This window comes from Zalophus californianus, chromosome 11, assembly GCF_009762305.2.
Source record: "Zalophus californianus isolate mZalCal1 chromosome 11, mZalCal1.pri.v2, whole genome shotgun sequence".
NCBI classification, from domain to species: Eukaryota; Metazoa; Chordata; class Mammalia; order Carnivora; family Otariidae; genus Zalophus; species Zalophus californianus.
The window spans coordinates 59613753-59633223 of NC_045605.1; the positions used below are offsets into that span (position 1 = coordinate 59613753).

Sequence of the window (19471 nt, forward strand, 5' to 3'; positions counted from 1 at the left end):
ACTTCCCTCAGGTCGGATACATAAGTGGGAAAACCAGGACTCCAACCACGGCTTCTGGCTCCACATCGATGAGTCCACACTCTTCTTTCTTAACTCGAGGCTCCTTCAGCTCTTGTAGCCTCTTACTAATAGCTGGTCTTTAACTATTCTTTCTCACAGGCCTTTATCCAGCTCGAACTTGCAGCCCAACCAGAGGGGGATGGGAAAGGCAGGGCAAAGAGAACACCACCGACCCCAGGCCCAAAGCAGTGGGGTCCAGGACAGTGCACTGTGCCCCATTTGTGCAGGTGAGCTGCTGGGGCCCAGGGGTTATTGTGGGACTACTAGGCGTCGCTTGTGGGAGGACTAGGAGACCTGGGAACGCTGCCAGGGAATATTCGAGCTTGGACTCCCAGTCTTCTCCGCAGTTACATACAAGTCTGTTTGGAGCACAGGCTTACGTTGTGTTGGCCAAGCTGAGGAAAGGACATGAGCCCTATCCCCAGGGGAAATACAAAACAAATCAATAGGAAATACTATCAGAGAGGGCCTAGCATTTCCTTCCCAACTGTTTCCTCCATGTCCCAATTCTCTAAATCCCTATTCAAATGATACTTATTTGCCAGGTCTTCTCTGATCTTCTCAGCTCATCTTTCCGAGCCGAGCCCCTGCAGTACCCTCAGATTCCCTTGCACTTGGCACTTCTCACTTCTGCTTTGTATCACAGTTGCCTGTGGCCATAGCTTATCTTTACCCCTGAACTCTACAGTCCAGAAGGATGGGCCTCAGTTTCCGCCCCTCGGCTCCTGACACAGTGTAAGTCCTAGAGTAAACTCTTGATAAATGTTTGGCGGATTCACGACCGGACAGTGTCAGCTGTAGAATATACAGCCAGAGTAAATTTCCCGCAAAAACAGCCGCACTGGGGTGGCATCGTGCCTAGGAGCGGGCCCAACTTTGCTAACCTCCTTCTCTCCCCCTTAGGCTCCTTCAGCGCTGAGGTTCTTCCGCGGCACGCTGCCACCTGCGGAGAGATCTCCCCACCTCAGCAAGCCTCTCCCTCCTCATCACCATCTTCATCACAGTCCGTACTGTGGGTGTCCTCCCCAGAAAGCTCACCACCCACATCCTGGGTCCAGTGCCCTCTCTGCCAGTTGTACTTCTCAGCAGGAGAAGTAGAAGAACATGCCAGCATTTGTGGGGAGGTCCCTCAGACGTGAGCCATGAGGTGCCATGGTTTTGGCCTCCCTGCCCTCTGTGACTAAAACTGGGGAGTGGGTCTTGTGACAGCTAAGAGTTGATAAGGCCCAGCTGCCTTCCTCCTTTCTTTCCACTCATTCCCTTAGGACTCTGCCTGAGGGCACCTCTGGGCCCAGCCTGCTCTCCACTCCCGGTTGTCAAGGCTTCTGTCACCATGGCACCCTACTCTCCCAAGACAGCTCCATCCTTTTCCCCTTTGGAACTTCTGGGGTAGAACTGGTGATCTCTCTAGGGCTTTGGGACATAATCCAGAACGTCTTCCTCTCAGTGAGTGATGCGCATCCTCATGCCCATTTTCCTGAAAGGAAAACTGAGACCGAGTGAAACAAAAGCACTGCCTGGCAGATAAGATCTTGTGATATACTGGGAAGTTGAGAGTGATTTTTGAGCACGAGACTAACCTCCAACATCCCATGACCTTAACTCCCAGTATCCTTCGTGGGTTCCCTCCCTAGGTGCGATCAGGTAATGGTGTTACTGTGTGACTTGAAGCGAGTTCTTCATCCTGGACCCAGAATTAACCCTCAGTAACAGAAAACCCCGTCCTCCTGCTTGCAGAGCTATTCTAGGGATCAGATGGGTTGATGACTAAGGAATGGGTCTAGGCTCAGCTATGGAACCTTGGGCAAATCCCAGTCCCCATCTGTACAATGAGACAGTTGGACCAGAGGGTCTCTAAGGTCGCCTCCACCTGTGATATTCTCAATTCTATTCCCACCTTTCTTGAGCAACTATGTCCTCTCCCCTTTCCCAGAAGTTTCCACTGTGTGGTACTCACCAGTTCCTCTGGTCTCCAGGGTACAGGGCAGAGGGGGAGCAGCTGGTCCTGGCAAAGGGAGGGCCCAGGGCGGGGTTTTGAACTCAAGGGTAGGAAAGAGGAAGCTGGGCACAGTCAGGGGAGCAGACAGAGCAGGAGTTAAGTCCTTTGGTCCCTACCAGCATAGGCGGGTACAGCCATGGACCTCCTCACGGTAAGAGGCCTGCTCTCCTACTTTCCCTCATCCTGCTCCCATTTCTGGCCATAATTAAAACAACAGATTGAGCCACAGGGGCAGAGAGGACATCCCAGCCGCCGTGCAGGTGATGGATATTGCCATGTTGGTGGAGGAGAGCCCCTGGAGCCCCAAGCCTGGGCCCAGAGAGAAGAGCAGTGAGGGGGGCTAGGCCCGGTACAAGAGAGGGACGAGGCAGCACAGAGAGGAATGCTACCCAAAGTAGGAGAGGACAAAGCCAGGAAAGGTTGGTGGGGAGGAGCATTAGGATCTGCTAGGAGTCCTGGACAGAGCTGAGGGGCTGGGGGAAAGCCCAGGTCAAAGACCCTCTGCGTGGACCTGTCCTTCGGAGGCTCTGGGACTCTCAGAGGGATGAGCAGCTGGGAGATGAAATCAACAAAATGGGAGCTGGGTCCTGGGCAGATCCTGTGTTAGACTCCCCGTGCAGCCCCATCCACCTGCTTTAACCTCCCCTTTCTCAGGGTACCCACACTGGCCCACTGTGTGTGGGTTCCTGTTGAGGGTGGCAGCTGTGCTGAGGAAGGGGGACCCTGGCGGGACCCAGGCCTGGCCCTTCCTCACCTAGGAATCTACACAATAAAATGGTGACGAAGGTAACGTTTGTAATCTTCAGTGCTGCTGGCTTTTAAGATGTAGGAGGTGGCCGTAAACTAAGGAATGCAGGGAACATAGCTCTAGAAGTTGGATCGGATTCTCCCTTGGAGCCACCCTGTCCTGCCGACACATTGACTTTTACCCCAATGATACTGATTTCTGAATTCTAACCTCTAGAACTGTAAGAATAAATTTGTATAGTTTTTTGTATAGCCAACTTTTTTTTAAAAGAAAAGGATGCTTTTTTTCAACAAGACCAATTTTCTAAATATCAGTATTTCAATAAAAGGGGTGTTTGTTAACAACAAATCTATACAAGAAGCTATTATTATGGTATGAAAGGGTGTTTCCAAAATGATTGATTCCTAGAAAACATGGAAATGAAATTTATCCCCTACACAGACATAATCTTTTGGGGAACATTCATATTTTCATTATATAAGACGATTACATTAGATAAACCATATATACTAGAGTAGAGGATGTATATATGATGTAGAAATTAATTTCAGAGTAATAGATAAAGGTGGTAGCATTCTTATTTTCCTTCTTAAAAGAAAAAAATGGAATCTTTTTTTTTACATTATTATATTCCACATTTTGGGTGTTTTGAATGAGTAAAGATTCCAGAAATCCAAAACTAGTAACAATAATTCCTATTTGAGTTGAGAAGTAGCATAAAGGGGAGTTAGGAACACCAGCTCCTCAGCCAGACTACCTGGGTCCCCATCTCATCCAAGTGGCTTAGCTTATCTTTACCTCAGTTTCCTCTCCTGCTGAAGGGGACATGATCGCTCCTACCTCACAGGGTTATTGTAAAGAGTGAGTTGCTGTACTTGGGAAGTGCTCAGAAAAGAAGCATATATAAGCACTACATTAACTGTACTTCAAAAACAACATTGTTAGTATGCTTTTGGGCAAAAGCAAACTAGTATGGTGTCTGGGCTGAGGGCTTAAAGGTGGAAGGGTGAGGGAGGCCCCACAGCAAAGGAAGTCCTTTGCTCTCTCCGTCCTTCATCCAGCCACAGCCCACCTGGACAGAGATCACGAACAAGAAGCTGAGGTTCCCACCTCCGCTCCTGGCCGCCATCCAGGAGGGGCGCCTGGGCCTAGTGCAGCAGCTGCTGGAGTCGGGGGTCGAGGCGTCGGGCAGCAGGCCAGGCGGGCCCCTGAGGAACGTGGAGGAGGCCGAGGACCGCTCCTGGAGGGAAGCTCTCAATCTGGCCATCCGGCTGGGCCACGAGGCCATCACTGATGTGCTGTTGGCCAATGTCAAGTTTGACTTCCGGCAGATCCACGAGGCCCTGCTGGTGGCGGTGGACACAAACCAGCCGGCCGCGGTGCAGCGCCTGCTGGCCCGGCTGGAACGGGAGAAGGGCCGCAAAGTGGACACGAGGTCTTTCTCCCTGGCCTTCTTTGACTCGTCGATCGATGGCTCGGGCTTTGCCCCCGGCGTCACTCCCCTCACCCTGGCCTGCCAGAAGGACTTGTATGAGATCGCCCAGCTGCTCATGGCCCAGGGACACACCATCGCCCGGCCCCACCCGGTCTCCTGCGCCTGCCTCGAGTGCAGCAACGCCCGCCGCTACGACCTGCTGAAGTTCTCCCTGTCCCGCATCAACACCTACCGCGGCATGGCCAGCAGGGCCCACCTCTCGCTGGCCAGTGAGGACGCCATGCTGGCTGCCTTCCAGCTCAGCCGGGAGCTCAGGCGTCTTGCGCGCAAGGAGCCTGAGTTTAAGGTCGGAGTCTCATACTTTCCCCTGCCCGTGGTCGCCCATATCTGTCCTTTCACATGGGCAGGGGTGGGCCTGGGGCAGGGGTCCTGGGGCGTGGAAAACAACAGAAAGATGATGAGGCCTTGTTCTGTTCTCAGTAACCCTCCATTTTGTTGTTGTTTTAAGATTTTATACATTTATTTGAGACAGAGCACAAGCGGTGAGGAGGGGCAGAGGGAGAGGGAGAAGCAGGCTCCCCGCTGAGCAGGGAGCCCGATGCAGGGCTGGATCCCAGAACCCTGAGGTCATGCCCTGTGTACCCCTCCATTTTCATGGGGAGTTACAGAATCCCACCCTGAAGGGGGAATCTCCTTCTAATGGCAGAGAGCCATCACTCTAGGGGCACCTAGTTTTATGGGGGCAACACAGACCCCACGCTAGGGATGCCCTGGGACTGTCTAGGGAAGGAGGGAGAACACAGAAAAGCAGCGAGACAGAGATGACATTCAGTGGAAGCCGTCCTTTCTGAATACCTCCTGTGAGGTCCCACATCAAGCATTGTGTGTTGGGGCGCCAAGCTTGTGATCCCAAGCAGCGAAGGGCAGAGTGAGGTGGACAAGCCTCTCCTAGGATGCTCAGCTTCCCTTCGTGCCTCTGTGGAGAATGCTACATGGCTTCTAAAACCCAGAAAAGAGAGGTCAGGGCGCTGCAGCTGTTTTGCTCAGGACAGACTCCTTTGAAGAAGCGGAATTAATCTTGGCTGCACAGCCAGGTGGTTTAAAGTGAAGAGGAGTCGGGAGGATATTTGCAGTAGGCGTGCAGTGTAAGCAAAGGCTGTCGGGTAGAAAAACTCGACATGGCGATGAGTGCAGGGGCCCGCATGGGACAGAGAACGTGTGAAGGGGAGGCGGGGAGGTCCGGTGGCAGGGACTTGTCAGGAGCCTTGATTACCACCAGCCCCGTTCCGTCCCTCACTCATCCACTGACATCCCCTCTGCCAGGCAGACTTGGTCCCCATGCTCAAGATCACCTTTAGGCGGGGACACAGACAAGGCTATTAAAACAGAGGCCGAAGGTAGGACGCGGTCCATGCCAGGTGAGCCGGGGAAAGAGCACGCTGCTTCACCAGAGTTGTGGAAGACTCAGAGCTCCCACTTCACAAGTAGCAGGAAAGAGGGGTCCTTCCGAAGGACTCTCCCCCCGTGCTTTCAGCAACCCCACAGAAGAGGCAGCAGAGACTCTCCAGGCCTGGCAAGGGGCTCCTTGCCCCACGTGACACCACCTGAGGGACGGTGCTGGGCTCGGGCCTCACCTCCTGGAATTCTTACCTGGATTCTCCCTGGGATTGGGGCCCTGAGTAAAACCAAGGCCAGGCTGGGTAAGTGGAGGCAAGAACTGTCCTACCCGTCTCTGCTGCTAAAACTGATAGCTTCTCAGGTAAGGTAGGCGCTCAAAAAAAACGAACGAAATGAACCCACGAGAGGCACGCAGAGCGGGATGAGAAGTGGGCCGGGAAACAGAGACTGGAAGGGGTAGGTACAAAGGTGGCAGCGGGGTTTGGGCTGTACTGACCTAGGGCTGAGGCAGACGGAGCACCAGAAAAGCAAAGCTGACACAAGAGGCACCTCAGAGCAAGGAGGCGAGCTGGGGTGGCGGAGGAGAAAGGAACAGACGACTCAGGGTGACACCACATGTGGGGAAGTGAGGGCCCGCAGCAGGACAGAGGGGGCCCAGGCCCGCTGTTGGGAAGGTGGGGCTGACTTAACGGGGCTGGGGCTGCAGGGTGGCCACACACACCGGCTCCCCTGCAGCCCGAGTACATTGCCCTGGAGGCGCTGAGCCAGGACTACGGCTTTGAACTGCTGGGCATGTGCCGGAACCAGAGCGAGGTCACTGCGGTGCTCAATGACTGGCGCGAGGACGAGACTGAACCCGAGGCTGAGGGCCTGGGCCAGGCCTTTGAGGAAGGCATCCCCAACCTGGCGAGGCTGCGACTGGCCGTCAACTACAACCAGAAGCGGGTCAGCTGGGCCCTACCCACCTCCCCCACCCCTGCCCCGATCCCTGCCTGGCCAAGGCTAGGTATGCCCCGGTGCAGCCCAAATAAGTCCTCTCCCTGCCTCCCTGGACTCTGATCCCGAGCACTCTTCCATCTAGGCCCTTGGCCCTCTGGGTCTCCTCAAATCCCTTCTTACCTTTAGTCTAAGCCCCTAACCTCTCCCCAGCCCTTGGAAGTCCCATGACCCACCAGGACCCTACCTTCAGCCCAGACATCTGGGTTTTGCTCAGCTCTGTCTCTGGCCTATGGAGTAAGTTTGGTCCAGTCTTCTGTTGTTAGACTTCAGTATCTCTCTCTATTCAGCAAGATTAGCTCTCCAAGGGCTTAGATACAAAGTGATTCCATTATTCCCCACCTCATTAGGTACTGTGCCTGTAAGCTAAAGACATGCTCCTTTTCTAGCCTCCGCACCCCTTACTCCTCCCTCTCACCCACCCTCAGAGATCCTGTCCTACCAGGAGCTAAACCAAAAACCTTCCTTCATAACAGCTTCCCTGGCCCTGCCCTCCAAGACACCAAACCCTATTTTCCCTGCTCCTCTCCTCCTCAGGACTGGTGCCCCACATCTCTAACAAGACAGGAACCCCTGAGGGTTCTGGGCCTTGGGTACCTAGTTCCACCCATCACTGCCTTAAGTTCAAGAATGTGGGATCTGGAGGTGCCTGGCTGGCTCAGCCAGTAGAACGTTGGACTCTTGATCTCTGGGTTTTGAGTTTGAGTCCCATGTTGGGTACAGAGATTACTCAAAAAAAAAAAAAAAAATGTGGGATCCGGAGAGTGCAGAAAAATCTTCGAGTTCAGCTTCTCTTTCATAGACTAGGAAACCAAGACCCAAAGAGGGGTGGGGTCTGGGGTCTGCCCAAGGTCACACGGCAAATGAGTTGCCTTTCTTCTGAACTGGCTGGCCTGAGAAGAAAAGAAATATGACTCAATCTTTGTGGCAGGGAAGGAGGGACTACATACCCAGCTGGCTCCCTCCCTCTCTTCCCTGCCTGGTAACCACCCACTCTGCTCATGCGCCCTCTCTGCTTAGTTTGTAGCACACCCCATCTGCCAACAAGTCCTGTCCTCCATCTGGTGTGGGAACCTGGCGGGCTGGCGTGGAAGCACCACCATCTGGAAGCTCTTTGTCGCCTTCCTCATCTTCCTCACCATGCCCTTCCTCTGCCTTGGCTACTGGCTGGCGCCCAAGTCCCGGGTACTAGGAATAAAGTTAATGATAACTGCCATTTATTGAGCGCTTTGCTAATATGCTCATTGAGTCACCTGAAGTGGCCCTGGGAAGTCGGTCTGATGCTGATTTATAGAGAAGGCACGGAGAACAGAAGTGCTCTCTTTGTCCGGGGGACACAGGAACAGCACAGTCAGGATTTAAACTGAGGTCTCTCAGCCTCCGAAGCCTGATGTTTATGTACAACCCCATACTCTCCTAAAGAGACCCCCGCCCCAGCCTACAGGTTCTTTGAGGGCCTTTATGGACCCAGTTGTTTTTATTCCTTCACCTCAACAAGTATCTCCTTGAAACCCTGCTGTGAGCCGGGCGTTATGCCTGCCCCTGGGGATTTAATGAAGAGCAAGCGATGTTAGCCAGCTGAGGAACGGGGAGAGCCATGCTCCAGGGAGCAGGAGCAGGATGTTGGAAGGCCCAGGGGAGGGAAAACATAAAGGATTAGTGAAACTGAAAGAATGTCTGTGTTGCTAAAGCATAAGTAGAAATAGCAAGTGGTGGGAAGCAGGCAGGGGCCAGATCTAGCAGAGCCTTATAAGCAGTGATGGAAGCCAGTGTAGGGCTTGAATCAAGGGAGTGATCCCATTAGTTGTGTATTTTGGAAAGTTCTCTCTACTAGAGGCATGAGGATGGAGGGGGTGGGGCAGGAGTTAGGGAGATGGGGACACGGGAGGACGAGAAGGAAGAAGTTTGGGATAGAAGATGATGAATTTATTTTTTACCTCGGTTGAGCTTAAACTCGAGGAGCCTGTGGGACCTCCAAGGGGAAGTTCCTTCACTTCTATGATCCTCAGTCTCCTAGCTGAAAAAACGGAGAATGGTAATACTCGTACAGTTGTGAAGGAAATAGATATGAAATGTAGTACATTCTCAATAAATGCCTGAATATGTGCATGTGTGAAAGGAAGGGTCTGGAAGTTCTCCCAGGAAGGGGGGAGATGTGACAGGTCTCTGAGAGCCACGCTTTCCCTCCTTGCCCCCAAGCTGGGCCGCCTGCTGAAGGTCCCGGTGCTGAAGTTCCTGCTGCACTCCGCCTCCTATCTGTGGTTCCTCATCTTCCTGCTGGGCGAGTCCCTGGCCATGGAGACACAGCTGAGTACCTTCCGCGGCCGCAGCCAGAGCATCTGGGAGACTTCCCTACACATGGTTTGGGTCACAGGTACATGTGTGGGGCCTTTTTTTTTTTTTTTTTTTTTTTTGTAGCTATCCCCTTGGTGGGCTTCCTTGCTGTTCTTCAAAATAAGTACTCCAATGAGGGGGCCCTCTCCCTGTGGATGTGCCCTGAACATATAACCAAACCCCCCGGGCTCTCCCACACCAAAGGACCTTTTCCATTCACCCCTAGGGGATCCATCCCTGTGATAGACTCCCTGAGCAAGCCCTGTGATAAGACTCTGGACATCCCTATCCTCTCACAAATAAGACACGGGTCCATAGTGTCAGGTGGGAAGTTACCCTGGTGTCATGGTAGCCTGCCAGTACACCAGCAGGCAGTCTAGTCCCAAAAGTCATGGAACAGAATGGCTCATGGATCAAATTGAGATGCCTAAGTTGTACAGTTTATTAAATCCCTAAATGGTATGCTTAGGATGGTATGGTTAGGGGGAGCAGAGTTGAGGTCCAAGCAGGGGCTACAACAGCCAGAGGTTGCCTGGCCCCAACACTTCATCTATGGGAGAGACATGGGGGCAAGTATGTTTGGCCACAGCTGAGGCTTGCTAATCATCCTGAAGGGCAGCTCTGTGTTTCCTTTGCAATCCTTGTACAAAGGACACAGGGCCAGAATGGGTATTACCAGTGGGTAGCTGACTTAAAAGCTGGTGAGTCCTGAGGGCTTCCTCTGCCGCATGTATATTCAGTATATCATGAATATTTAGAGTCTATCCATCCCTTTCCATGTATGTTCACACACACACATGCTCTACTCATTTTATTTGTTCAACACGTCACCCAAATAACTAACTTATCTATGCTCAGTGTATAAGTTTCATTCATTCCATTGGTTTCTTCTAGAGCAGAATCAAGTATTCTTAAACAATTCAGCAAAGGCAATTACAAGAATCCCCGGAGCTCTACCTAGCCTCTGGCCGGTCAGCTCGGCGGGCTGGGCTGTTGGCCGCTTCCTCGGCCGTCCTCCCCTCACTCAGCTCTAGCTTAGTTAGCAAACCTCCCCGAGCTAGCAGTAGACCAAGTCCACTGCTCCACCTTGTACCAAGGCCATGATGACTGAAAGGAAATCTGGCCAAGAAACTCTGGGGAAGAAAACAAGAGCAGTCCAAGAGGAAAAGTTTCCCATCCAGTGATTTACTAAACATGATGGACCTATGCTAAGTGGAAATAAAGCCAATTCTGTTCCTGCCCATGGGGGAAGAAACGTCTTAAGAAACCAAACTCTGCATTTCTTCATGCACTAAGTGCTTGTTGCTACCCTACTGTGAGTGAAGCCAGGATCAATTAAATATGGTTCCATCCCCCCGTGCAACATCTACCGCAGGCTCACAGGATAGTCTCCCAGCCCCGGTCCCTGCCCACACTGCCCTGTCACCTGGCCGGCTTGCCCCGCCCCTCCTTCCTATCTCAGCTTAAAGGTCATTTTCTTTGAGAAGCTTTCCCTGGCCCCCAAATCAGGGTGAGGATCCGTTTCTAACCACTCCCGAAACAGCCTCTCTATTCCCCTGCTCCTCAATCTGAGCATTTACCACACTGGATTGTAACCACTGGGCTACTTGCCTGTCTCCCTCGCTGGCATCCTGGGAGGCCAGGAGCTGTATTTGTCTTATTCACCACCAGGCCCCACTTGCACATGGTAGGAGCTTAATGAATGTTGGTTTAATAGTGACTCCTAGGCCTTGCGCTGTGCACTGTGGACAAGGAGATGAATCAGACAGAGTCCCTGCCCTTAAGGGGTGCAAAGTTCAGGGAAAGTGAGGGGAGACAGACCCAGGAAGAGATATGCCGCAGTGCCCCATGGTTGATGGCATCACAGAGATCTAACGGAAGCTGTGAGAGCCGAGTGCAAGGGGCAACTCACCCCACCTGCGTAGGGAAGGCTTCGCAGAGGAGGTAGTATTTGACCTGGGCCATAAAGGTGAGCCTGGCTTCAAACAGGTGTGGAAGGGCCTTCTGGGCAGATGGAAACAGCACACCCTTATATCTAAGGAATGGAGAAGGGTACAAAGCAGCAGGATTACCTGGCTAATAGGGTCCAGCTCCCGTAACCACCACCATCCCCAGGTCTGGCTCTCAGAGCAGGCAGGTAATTTGGAGCCCCTTCAAATCAATATTCTCGAAATATTTGTCCAGTATTTGTTCGGTGGAAGGCAGGGAGAAACAGATTTAAATCATTCCCTCCCAGTCCCAGCCTCTCCCAGGTATAGTTTATACATATCAGCTGCCTGGGGTCATCAATGCAGGCCACACCACAGATGAGTCTGCATCAGCCAGGAGGCTTTTATTTGTTTGTTTGTTTGTTTGTTTGAGAGAGAGCACAGGAGCAAGGTGGGGAGGGGCAGAGGGAGAGGGAGAGAGAATTTTAAGCAGTCTCCACGCCCAGCACAGAGCCTGTCATGGGGCTCCATCTCACGACCCTGAGACCATGACCTGAGCCAAAATCAAGAGTCCGAGGCTCAACTCACTGAGCCACCAAGGCGCCCCAGGAGTTTTTATTTTCACGGAAGATCATTTTGTCCTTATGTAGATTGCATGTTTATGCTTTATCAACTCTGTCCCCGTGATAGTTTAGCTCTCCGCCCCCCGTGGGTAGGTGCCCCCACACCATAACCTAGCTCTCCCCCTACCACCTCCTTCAGGCTTCCTGTGGTTTGAGTGCAAGGAGGTGTGGATCGAGGGCCTGCGCAGTTACCTCCTGGACTGGTGGAACTTCCTTGACATGGTCATCCTGTCCCTGTACCTGGCGGCCTTCGCACTGCGCCTCCTTCTGGCCGGGCTTGCCCACGCACACTGCCGGGATGCCCCGGATGGGGCTGCCTGCCACTATTTCACCACAGCTGGTGAGTGCCCCCTGACTCAGCTTGACTCCCCCAATCCCTTCTCTCCCCTGGCTCTCAGCCTCAGCCCCCATTCCACCCCACACAGAGCGAAGTGAGTGGCACACCGAGGACCCCCAGTTCTTGGCGGAGGTGCTTTTTGCTGTCACCAGCATGCTCAGCTTCACCCGTCTGGCCTACATTCTGCCGGCCCATGAGTCACTGGGCACTCTGCAGATTTCCATTGGCAAGATGATTGACGACATGATCCGGTGGGTACTATCCCTGCTCAGAGCATCCTCCCCTGTCATAGACTCCACTGGATCTCCTTATAAAATTCCCTAGCCCTCTGCCACCCAGCTCCCCCTCCCCCACCCCACCCCTGTTGTAGCCTAACCCATGCTCACCTCTGGCTCTAACTCTGCTGATGGTAAATCCTGTGCAATAGGACTCAAGGTTCACTCATCCTTGAACCACATCTCAGCATTTCAGTCCCTGCCTGGGAGACTGGCCCATCCCCAGATTTGATTGCTTCAACTCAATACCCTTCATTCTCAAGGAAGAGCTCCTGCTTTGGCACCATTTTATTTTATTTATTTATTTATTTATTTTAAGATTTATTCATTTATTTTAGAGAGAGCATGTGTGCATATGAGTGGGGGGAGGGGAGGTAGGCAGGGAGAGAGGGAGAGAATCCTTGGACAGACTCCCTGCTGAGCACAGACCCCCCCCAACAAGGGGCTCGATCCCAGGACCCTGAGATCATGACCTAAGCCGAAATCAGGAGCCAGATACTCAACCGACTGGGCCACCTAGGTGCCCCTGGCACCATTTTAAATGACTTCTCCTTTCCCATCCCTACTTTCTCTATTCTTAATAGTCCAAACTGAATACTTGTCAAGAGATACTGTGTTTGGGAGGGCATCGCCCGATCCCTCTTCCCAGAACCTGACTTCTCCAAAGGTGGAGACTTTCTCTGACCCCTCCCCTTCCCCTCCCCTGCCAGGTTCATGTTCATCCTCATGATCATTCTGACCGCCTTCCTCTGTGGTCTCAACAACATCTATGTGCCCTACCAGGAGACGGAGCGGCTGGGCAAGTATGCTGGGGCAGAAGCAGGATGGGCAGGTGGGAGTCTGGGACGGAGCAGCCTAGAGCTTAGTGACCACCTCTGCCTTCCCCGTCTATTCACTCATAATTAATCTCTTGTTTGGGCAATAATTAATTCACTCTCTCATCGATTCACACTTATTCATTTGTTTGTTAACTCATTCATTTACTCACTTTCTTCCCAAACTTATTATTTTGAAAAATGTCAATCCTATGAAACAGTTAAAAGCACAGTGGACACCCATATACCCTCTGCCTAACTCCATCAATTGATGATATTTTGTCACATTTTGCTCCGTCTATTGCTCTCCTTATTCTTTTTTTTTTCCTTGAAACATCTAAAAAGTATGTTGCAAACATCATGACACTTCATCCCTAAATATTTCAGGAGATTTCCTAAGAGCATAACCAAAAAACCATTATCACACTCAAAAAATTAATTTATTTTGGGGCACCTGGGTGGTTCAGTTGGTTAAGGTTCAGTGAGTTAAGCGTCTGCCTTCACCTCAGGTCATGATCTCAGGGTCCTGGAATCGAGCCCCATGTCAGGCTCTCATGCATTCGCACACGCTTTCTCTCTCTCTCTCTCAAATAAATAAAATCTTAAATTTTTAAATTTATTTTTCTTTCTTTTTTTTTAAGTAGGCTCTACACTCCACGTGATTCTTTCTCCCAGGGTCATGAGTTCAAACCCCATGTTGGGCATAGAGCTTACTTTCCAAAAAAAATAAAAAATAAACAAATAATTTGATATTGATCCCAAATTATTATTTACTGTGCAGTTCTTACTCAAATTTCCCCAGTTGCGCCCCCATCCCCCTGCCAGGAAAAAGTCTTTCTAGCTTTTTAAAAATCTGAAATCCAATCTGGAGTCATGTGTTACATTTTGTTGTCATTACCTCTTTAGTCTCCTTTAATCTGCAACACACCCTCTACCTTTTCTTTGTCTTTCATGACAAATGAACTTTTTTTAAGAACAGATCAAGGTATATTGTAGAGAGTGTTCCATAGTTGGGATTTATCAGACTAGTTCCTGTGGTAAGATTCAAGTTAAGCAATTTTGGCAGAATTCAACCTAGTTGATGATGGGGGTTTTCCATTGCATCACATCGGGAGACAGAAGATGTCAGTGTAGCCCATTGGTAGGCCTACTGGCCTAGCAAACCTCTTCACTGCAAAGTTACTAAGGATGCTCTTTTAGCAATGGAAAGATCTGTGGAGACCGTGTGACTAACCTGTTCCCTCGCAACTTTGACTTTGTGGCTTTAGCATCCCTAGATGAATCTTGGTGATCTTCTACTGCTGTTCTTTCTACATTTATTTGTGGTGTCCTTCTATAAAGAAGTGCTCTCTTCTTTTCTGAAAGTCACTAAGGACACAAAGACTTTTTTTTAAGAATCCATTACAGTTCATTATTCTTTCTGATGCTCAGTTCTTCCCAAATATGGCCAATAATTCTTGTATTTGTTTATTCATTCACTCATTGTACATTCGTTCGTTTGCCCACATTTTATGTCCATTCACCTTGTCATTCAGTTGTGGTGCGCTTTTTGTTATTGTTGTTGAGTTCACACCCATTTACTGACACCTTCTTCGTAGTAAGTCCTATCCCCAGCACTGGAAGCAGAGACAGAGGCAGTGAACCAGACCCAGTCTCATGACGAAGATAGCCAGTGTGCACAAATAAGCTCAATCTGGGGCACGAAGTGCTGTGAGGAAAGAGGGCTTATGTTGAGGATCCCCAGAGGGGAGAGCCCCTTCCTCTGCCTTGGGTAATCAGGAAAGATTTCATAGAGAAGGGAGTATCTGGACTCCACCTCTAATGATTATGGGCTTCAGAGAAGGTGCAGGGCATCCTGGGCAGAAAGGGAACATGCACCAAAGCTGGGGCATCTGGTTGAAGAATCGCAAGATGTCTTCCACGGTTGGCATGTGGAGGCAATCCTGAGAGAGAGGAAGCTGGAGAGGGTAGAGGGGCCGGGTCACGGAGCTCATGAATGTCCTCCTGAGAAGCTTGGGCTTTCTCAGGCTGGCCAGGTTGCTCCCGGTGGCCTTTCAGGCAATGATTCCATTATAAATTCTTCATGAGTGCAACTATGGGATGGTTTCATTGATGATGCCGAAGGAGCCATGCTAGGGCCTGTGGATATTGGTCAAGGCTTTGTCATTGGTTCCAGCGTGAATGGAGGCTTTATTCAGACCAGTTCTCTTACTAAGAACATTTGTTCACGTCCCACTTTCAGGATGCTAGCTTAAAGGAACTGAGCTTGCACAGTTTCAACTATGAGTCTTAACACCAGGGGCAGCAACCACTCATGCCAGCCTGCTTCGTGGGTCCTGGTGCCACCGGTCATTGCACAGTGGCACAGACAGCATGAGCCCTCCCGTGCTGTTCATTCATGCGTGACACCTAATTCAGTTAAAGACATTTCTGCTAACCGTCTCCGGGAGGTTGCATGGTAGGCATCTGGACTGAGAGCAATTAGGAGCATTTAAAGTTTGACAAGCAGAAGTACAATACCTCCAATCAGCTATTAGAAAGAACACCTTGGATGCCGTGTGGAGGATGGAATAACAAGAGACTGAGGCCGGAGACCAGCCACAGGGGCGGTTGCAGTAATGGAGGCCTGAACTGGCGCTGAGATGGACGGAGTAAGACGGATTCACAAATTAATGCAAGAGGAGGGAGAATGTAGTCGGGTCTGTGAGGGACTAACAGATATATACACATTCGACTGGGAGTAGAGAAGGGAGTTCAGAGGGGCTTCCTGGAAGAGGCGGCATTGGAGTTGCCGCTGCTGTGGTCCAAATCACCATCCCCTCTCACCTAGACCATGACAAGTTTCTTTTCTTTTCTTTTTCTTTCTTTCTTTCTTTCTCTTTCTTTCTTTCTTTCTTTCTTTCTTTCTTTCTTTCTTTCTTTCTTCTTTCTTTCTTTCTTTCTTTCTTTCTTTCTTTCTTTCTTTCTTTTCTTTCTTTCTTTCTTTTTTTCTTTCTTTCTTTCTTTTTTTCTTTCTTTCTTTCTTCTTCTTCCTTTCTTTTTTAGAGAGAGAGAGACAGCATGCACACGCCAGGAGAGGGTGCAGAGAGAGAGGGAGAGAGAGAATCCCAAGCAGGCTCCATGCTCATCGCAGAGCCCTACACCGGGCTCGATCCCACAACTCCGAGATCATGACCTGAGCTGAAATCAAGAGTCAGACACCCAACCGCCTGAGCCACCCAGGCACCCCAACCATGACAAGTTCTTAACTGGTCTTCATGCCCCCGCTCTCTCAAGGCTACATCCTTAGCACCTTTGGCACTACTATATGGTCAATAAATATTGGTTTACTGAAAAAATGAGTGTGAACTCAGAAATGACAAGAGTCAGTATGGGCCAGGATGGTCCAAAGGGCTTCCTGGAACCAGAACACCCTTGGTTGAGTCCTGGAGGGTGAGGAGGTGGCACTGAGTGTGTCTGGGTGGCACTCAGGCTCTCCTCCCACCCCTCACAGCCTATCCTTTGCTTGGCCCTGCATACCAGTTTCAACGAGACATTCCAGTTTCTGTTCTGGACCATGTTTGGCATGGAGGAGCACCACGTCGTAGACATGCCTCAGTTTCTGGTGCCTGAATTCGTGGGCCGGGCCCTCTACGGCATCTTTACCATCGTCATGGTCATCGTGCTGCTCAACATGCTCATTGCCATGATTACCAACTCCTTCCAGAAGATTGAGGTGAGCTGGGGCCCGCTGAGGCCAGGGAGAAGAAGGGACCCGGGGGTGGGGAGGAAAAGAATGCAAGGAGTCCCAACACTTGGCTTCCCACTCGGCCTCCACTCTTGTTTTGTGGTTTGAGGCAAGGGTTCCCTGCCAGGCCTCGTGTTCTTCATCTCTAAAATGAGGGTCTTAGTAATGGCGACTCGTTTCTCCAGACCCAAGTCTGGTGCTCTTTCCCCTTCCTGGTTGGGAGGAAGGGTGCGCTGTGGAAAAATAGATGGGAACACGAGGAGCGAGAGGGAAGATGGAAGGGCTAGGGTTTGTGGCTGGAGAAGAGCCTGGGCAGGAACTGGATGTCAGAGGATGAAAGACAATGGGGAGGAAGAGAGGGAAGGGGGAGCCAGGCAGGAGAATGTGGTGATAGATGGGAATGGGGAGAAGACGGCGGTGGGCACACCGCAGAAGAAGGGGCGTGGAGACCAGGGGCGCTGGAGGCAGACGGGGCGGGCAGGGGGGCTGGGTACCAAAGTGGCCCTTGCAGAGCCCCTGCCTCCTGGCCGCAGGACGACGCGGATGTGGAGTGGAAGTTTGCTCGCTCCAAGCTCTACCTCTCCTACTTCCGGGAGGGCCTGACGCTGCCTGTGCCCTTCAACATCCTGCCCTCCCCCAAGGCCCTCTTCTACCTGCTCAGGTGATACCCTCAGAGCTCTCACTCCCCGCCTCCCAAGCACCCAGCTGCCCCCCCCCCCCCAGCTCCCTAGGCCCCGTCCCCTGACTGACCGCTTTCCGGCCCCTCCAAATCCCTCAGGAGAATTTTCCGCTTCATCTGCTGTTGCTGTTCCTGCTGCCAAACCAAGAAGCCAGACTATCCGCCAGTCCCTACCTACGTGAGTACGTCCTCTGCTTGTCATTGGGCTTTGTCACGCCGGGCCTCCAACTGTATTGTCTGCACCGCCTGTTTGTCTGCACACTCTTTGTCTTTTTGGTACGTTCCCCACAAAGCCATTTCCTATGTCCTCCTCTCGCACCTGGCTGCCCTTCCCTGTTCCTGGCTCTGGACGTTTCCCAAATTTCCAACCGTGGGTCACCCGGCTTAAACAGAAATCCATACTGCCTTGCTCCCAAGCCATGGGGACCCAGTTTGGCTCAGACCTGTCCTGCAGCCTTAGGTAGCCACTCCAGCACCCGCTGAGCCACAGAAGCGTCAGGAAACCCCTACTCTCCCAAGCAATCCTTTTCAGTATTATTACTTTTTAAAGCTTTTTTTCTTTTAGATTTTTATTTATTTATTTGAGAGAAAGACAGAGAGAGCACAGTGGGGAGGAGAGGGAGAAGCAGGCTTCCCACTGAGCAGGGAGCCCGATGTGGGGCTCCATCCCAGGACCCTGGGATCATGACCTGAGCCGAAGGCAGACACTTAACTGACTGAGCCACCCAGGTGCCCCTCAGTATTATATTTTTATCACTATTATTAGACAAAATTTTTATATAATAAAAAAGAAAAATAAAATAAATTTTATAAATTTTATTTTATTAAAAAAAAAAGCTCCAGACTTCAGACAAACTTCTTTGCCCTAAACTGAGCCAAGAAAAAATTGATTAAAAAAAAAAAATTAAGAAACCAAGGGAAAATGCCCCACAAACTGGGAAATTAAACAGCTGATAGAGGCCTGAGAGAGGAGGCCGAGCCTCTAAGGGCTGGCTCCCTTACCTCTCGCTATCTGTTCCCTGACCCAGGCTTGGAGTGGGAGCCCCAGCCTATTTCAGACCAGCGTTAAGGCCAGGTCCGTCGGGGGTTCCTATCTGTTCCCTTTAAAACGTGTTACCTGAGGATCTCTCTAAGCCAGGGACTCCGGGCCAGCTCTTTGGGGGCCACAGGCCAACTCTGGAGCTCTGAGGTCCCTGGATCCCCTGATTGGTCCATAGTTTGTTCAACAAACACTTACCAACACCTCCACTGGAAATAAAGATCTGCATAATGGTGGTCCCTCCGGGTGTTGCCAGTCTAGTGTCGCAGAAGGAAACGAACGGTAACTGCACAGGACAAGCCCACGGTAGAGAGAGAGAAGCGCAGAGCGCTCCGGGAGCACAGCGGACAGGCCCCAGATCCAGACTCAGGAACCAGGGAGCTTCCCAGAGCCCTTGAGGGCACAACAGAACCCTGAAGGGTAAACAGGAGGTCGGTGGGCAGATAGTGGAGAGGGCAGTTCTCAGCACAGGAAACTGCATGTGCTCAGCATGGGGAAAACAGGACGCTTACAAGACACTAAAACGCCCGGGACTCCCCCCACTCCCTGGCTCCGGGCGATCCCGTGTGGACACCTCCTTCACCCTAATGGACCTCTGCCTCCAAATTCTGGAATTACCGCCCTTTTCCCCCGGTCACTTCCTGTTCCTGTCCAGGCTGCCAGATGCCTACGTGCAGACCGTCTGTCAGGGCTGCTCCACCCTAGGATGAGACTCTGCTTCTTCAGCTGAAGTTGTGCCCAGTTCTGGATGGGCAGAGCCACTGTGTCCAGCCGGACCCCCCCACACTAGCTGCCTGGGATCTCCCCCACTGGAGTCCCACCCTTCTCCCAGCTGCCCCCACCTCGCTAGCGTCTTCTGTTCCAATCAGATGTTCCTTCCCACCTGTCCTGCATCCTCAGGAAACGGCCTCCCTACGTCCTTATTCCTTATTTTATACAAGGAAAATGCTTTATATACTCCCTAGCTGTAAAAGGCCTATCATTCTCCCTCATACTTCTGCCTGCCCCAGCTTGGTCAATCCCACCTTTCCCCTGAGAATATTTAATAAAATGCTTTGCTTTTTATCAGTAAATATGC

The 19471-nt window shown here is 51.4% G+C and overlaps 1 protein-coding gene and 1 long non-coding RNA gene across 2 annotated transcripts in view; one reads left to right on the plus strand and one right to left on the minus strand.

Moving 5' to 3' along the window:
* The window catches only part of LOC113915365 (short transient receptor potential channel 2), a 38888-nt gene that overhangs the window by 17260 nt on the left and 2157 nt on the right, over nucleotides 1–19471 (plus strand). Inside the window, 14 exon segments of the mRNA XM_035723084.1 lie at nucleotides 160–287; nucleotides 964–1072; nucleotides 1994–2014; nucleotides 2016–2037; nucleotides 3869–4588; nucleotides 6376–6585; nucleotides 7657–7821; nucleotides 8836–9010; nucleotides 11661–11861; nucleotides 11947–12109; nucleotides 12844–12936; nucleotides 16471–16663; nucleotides 17209–17336; nucleotides 17454–17532. Coding sequence (XP_035578977.1) covers nucleotides 160–287; nucleotides 964–1072; nucleotides 1994–2014; nucleotides 2016–2037; nucleotides 3869–4588; nucleotides 6376–6585; nucleotides 7657–7821; nucleotides 8836–9010; nucleotides 11661–11861; nucleotides 11947–12109; nucleotides 12844–12936; nucleotides 16471–16663; nucleotides 17209–17336; nucleotides 17454–17532 — 2407 coding nt within the window.
* LOC113915366 lies at nucleotides 6707–18799 on the minus strand. Its single transcript, XR_003517633.2, has 3 exons — nucleotides 18592–18799; nucleotides 8574–8653; nucleotides 6707–7529 (listed from the first exon to the last, which is right to left on the minus strand). It is a non-coding gene; the product is annotated as an uncharacterized LOC113915366 (long non-coding RNA).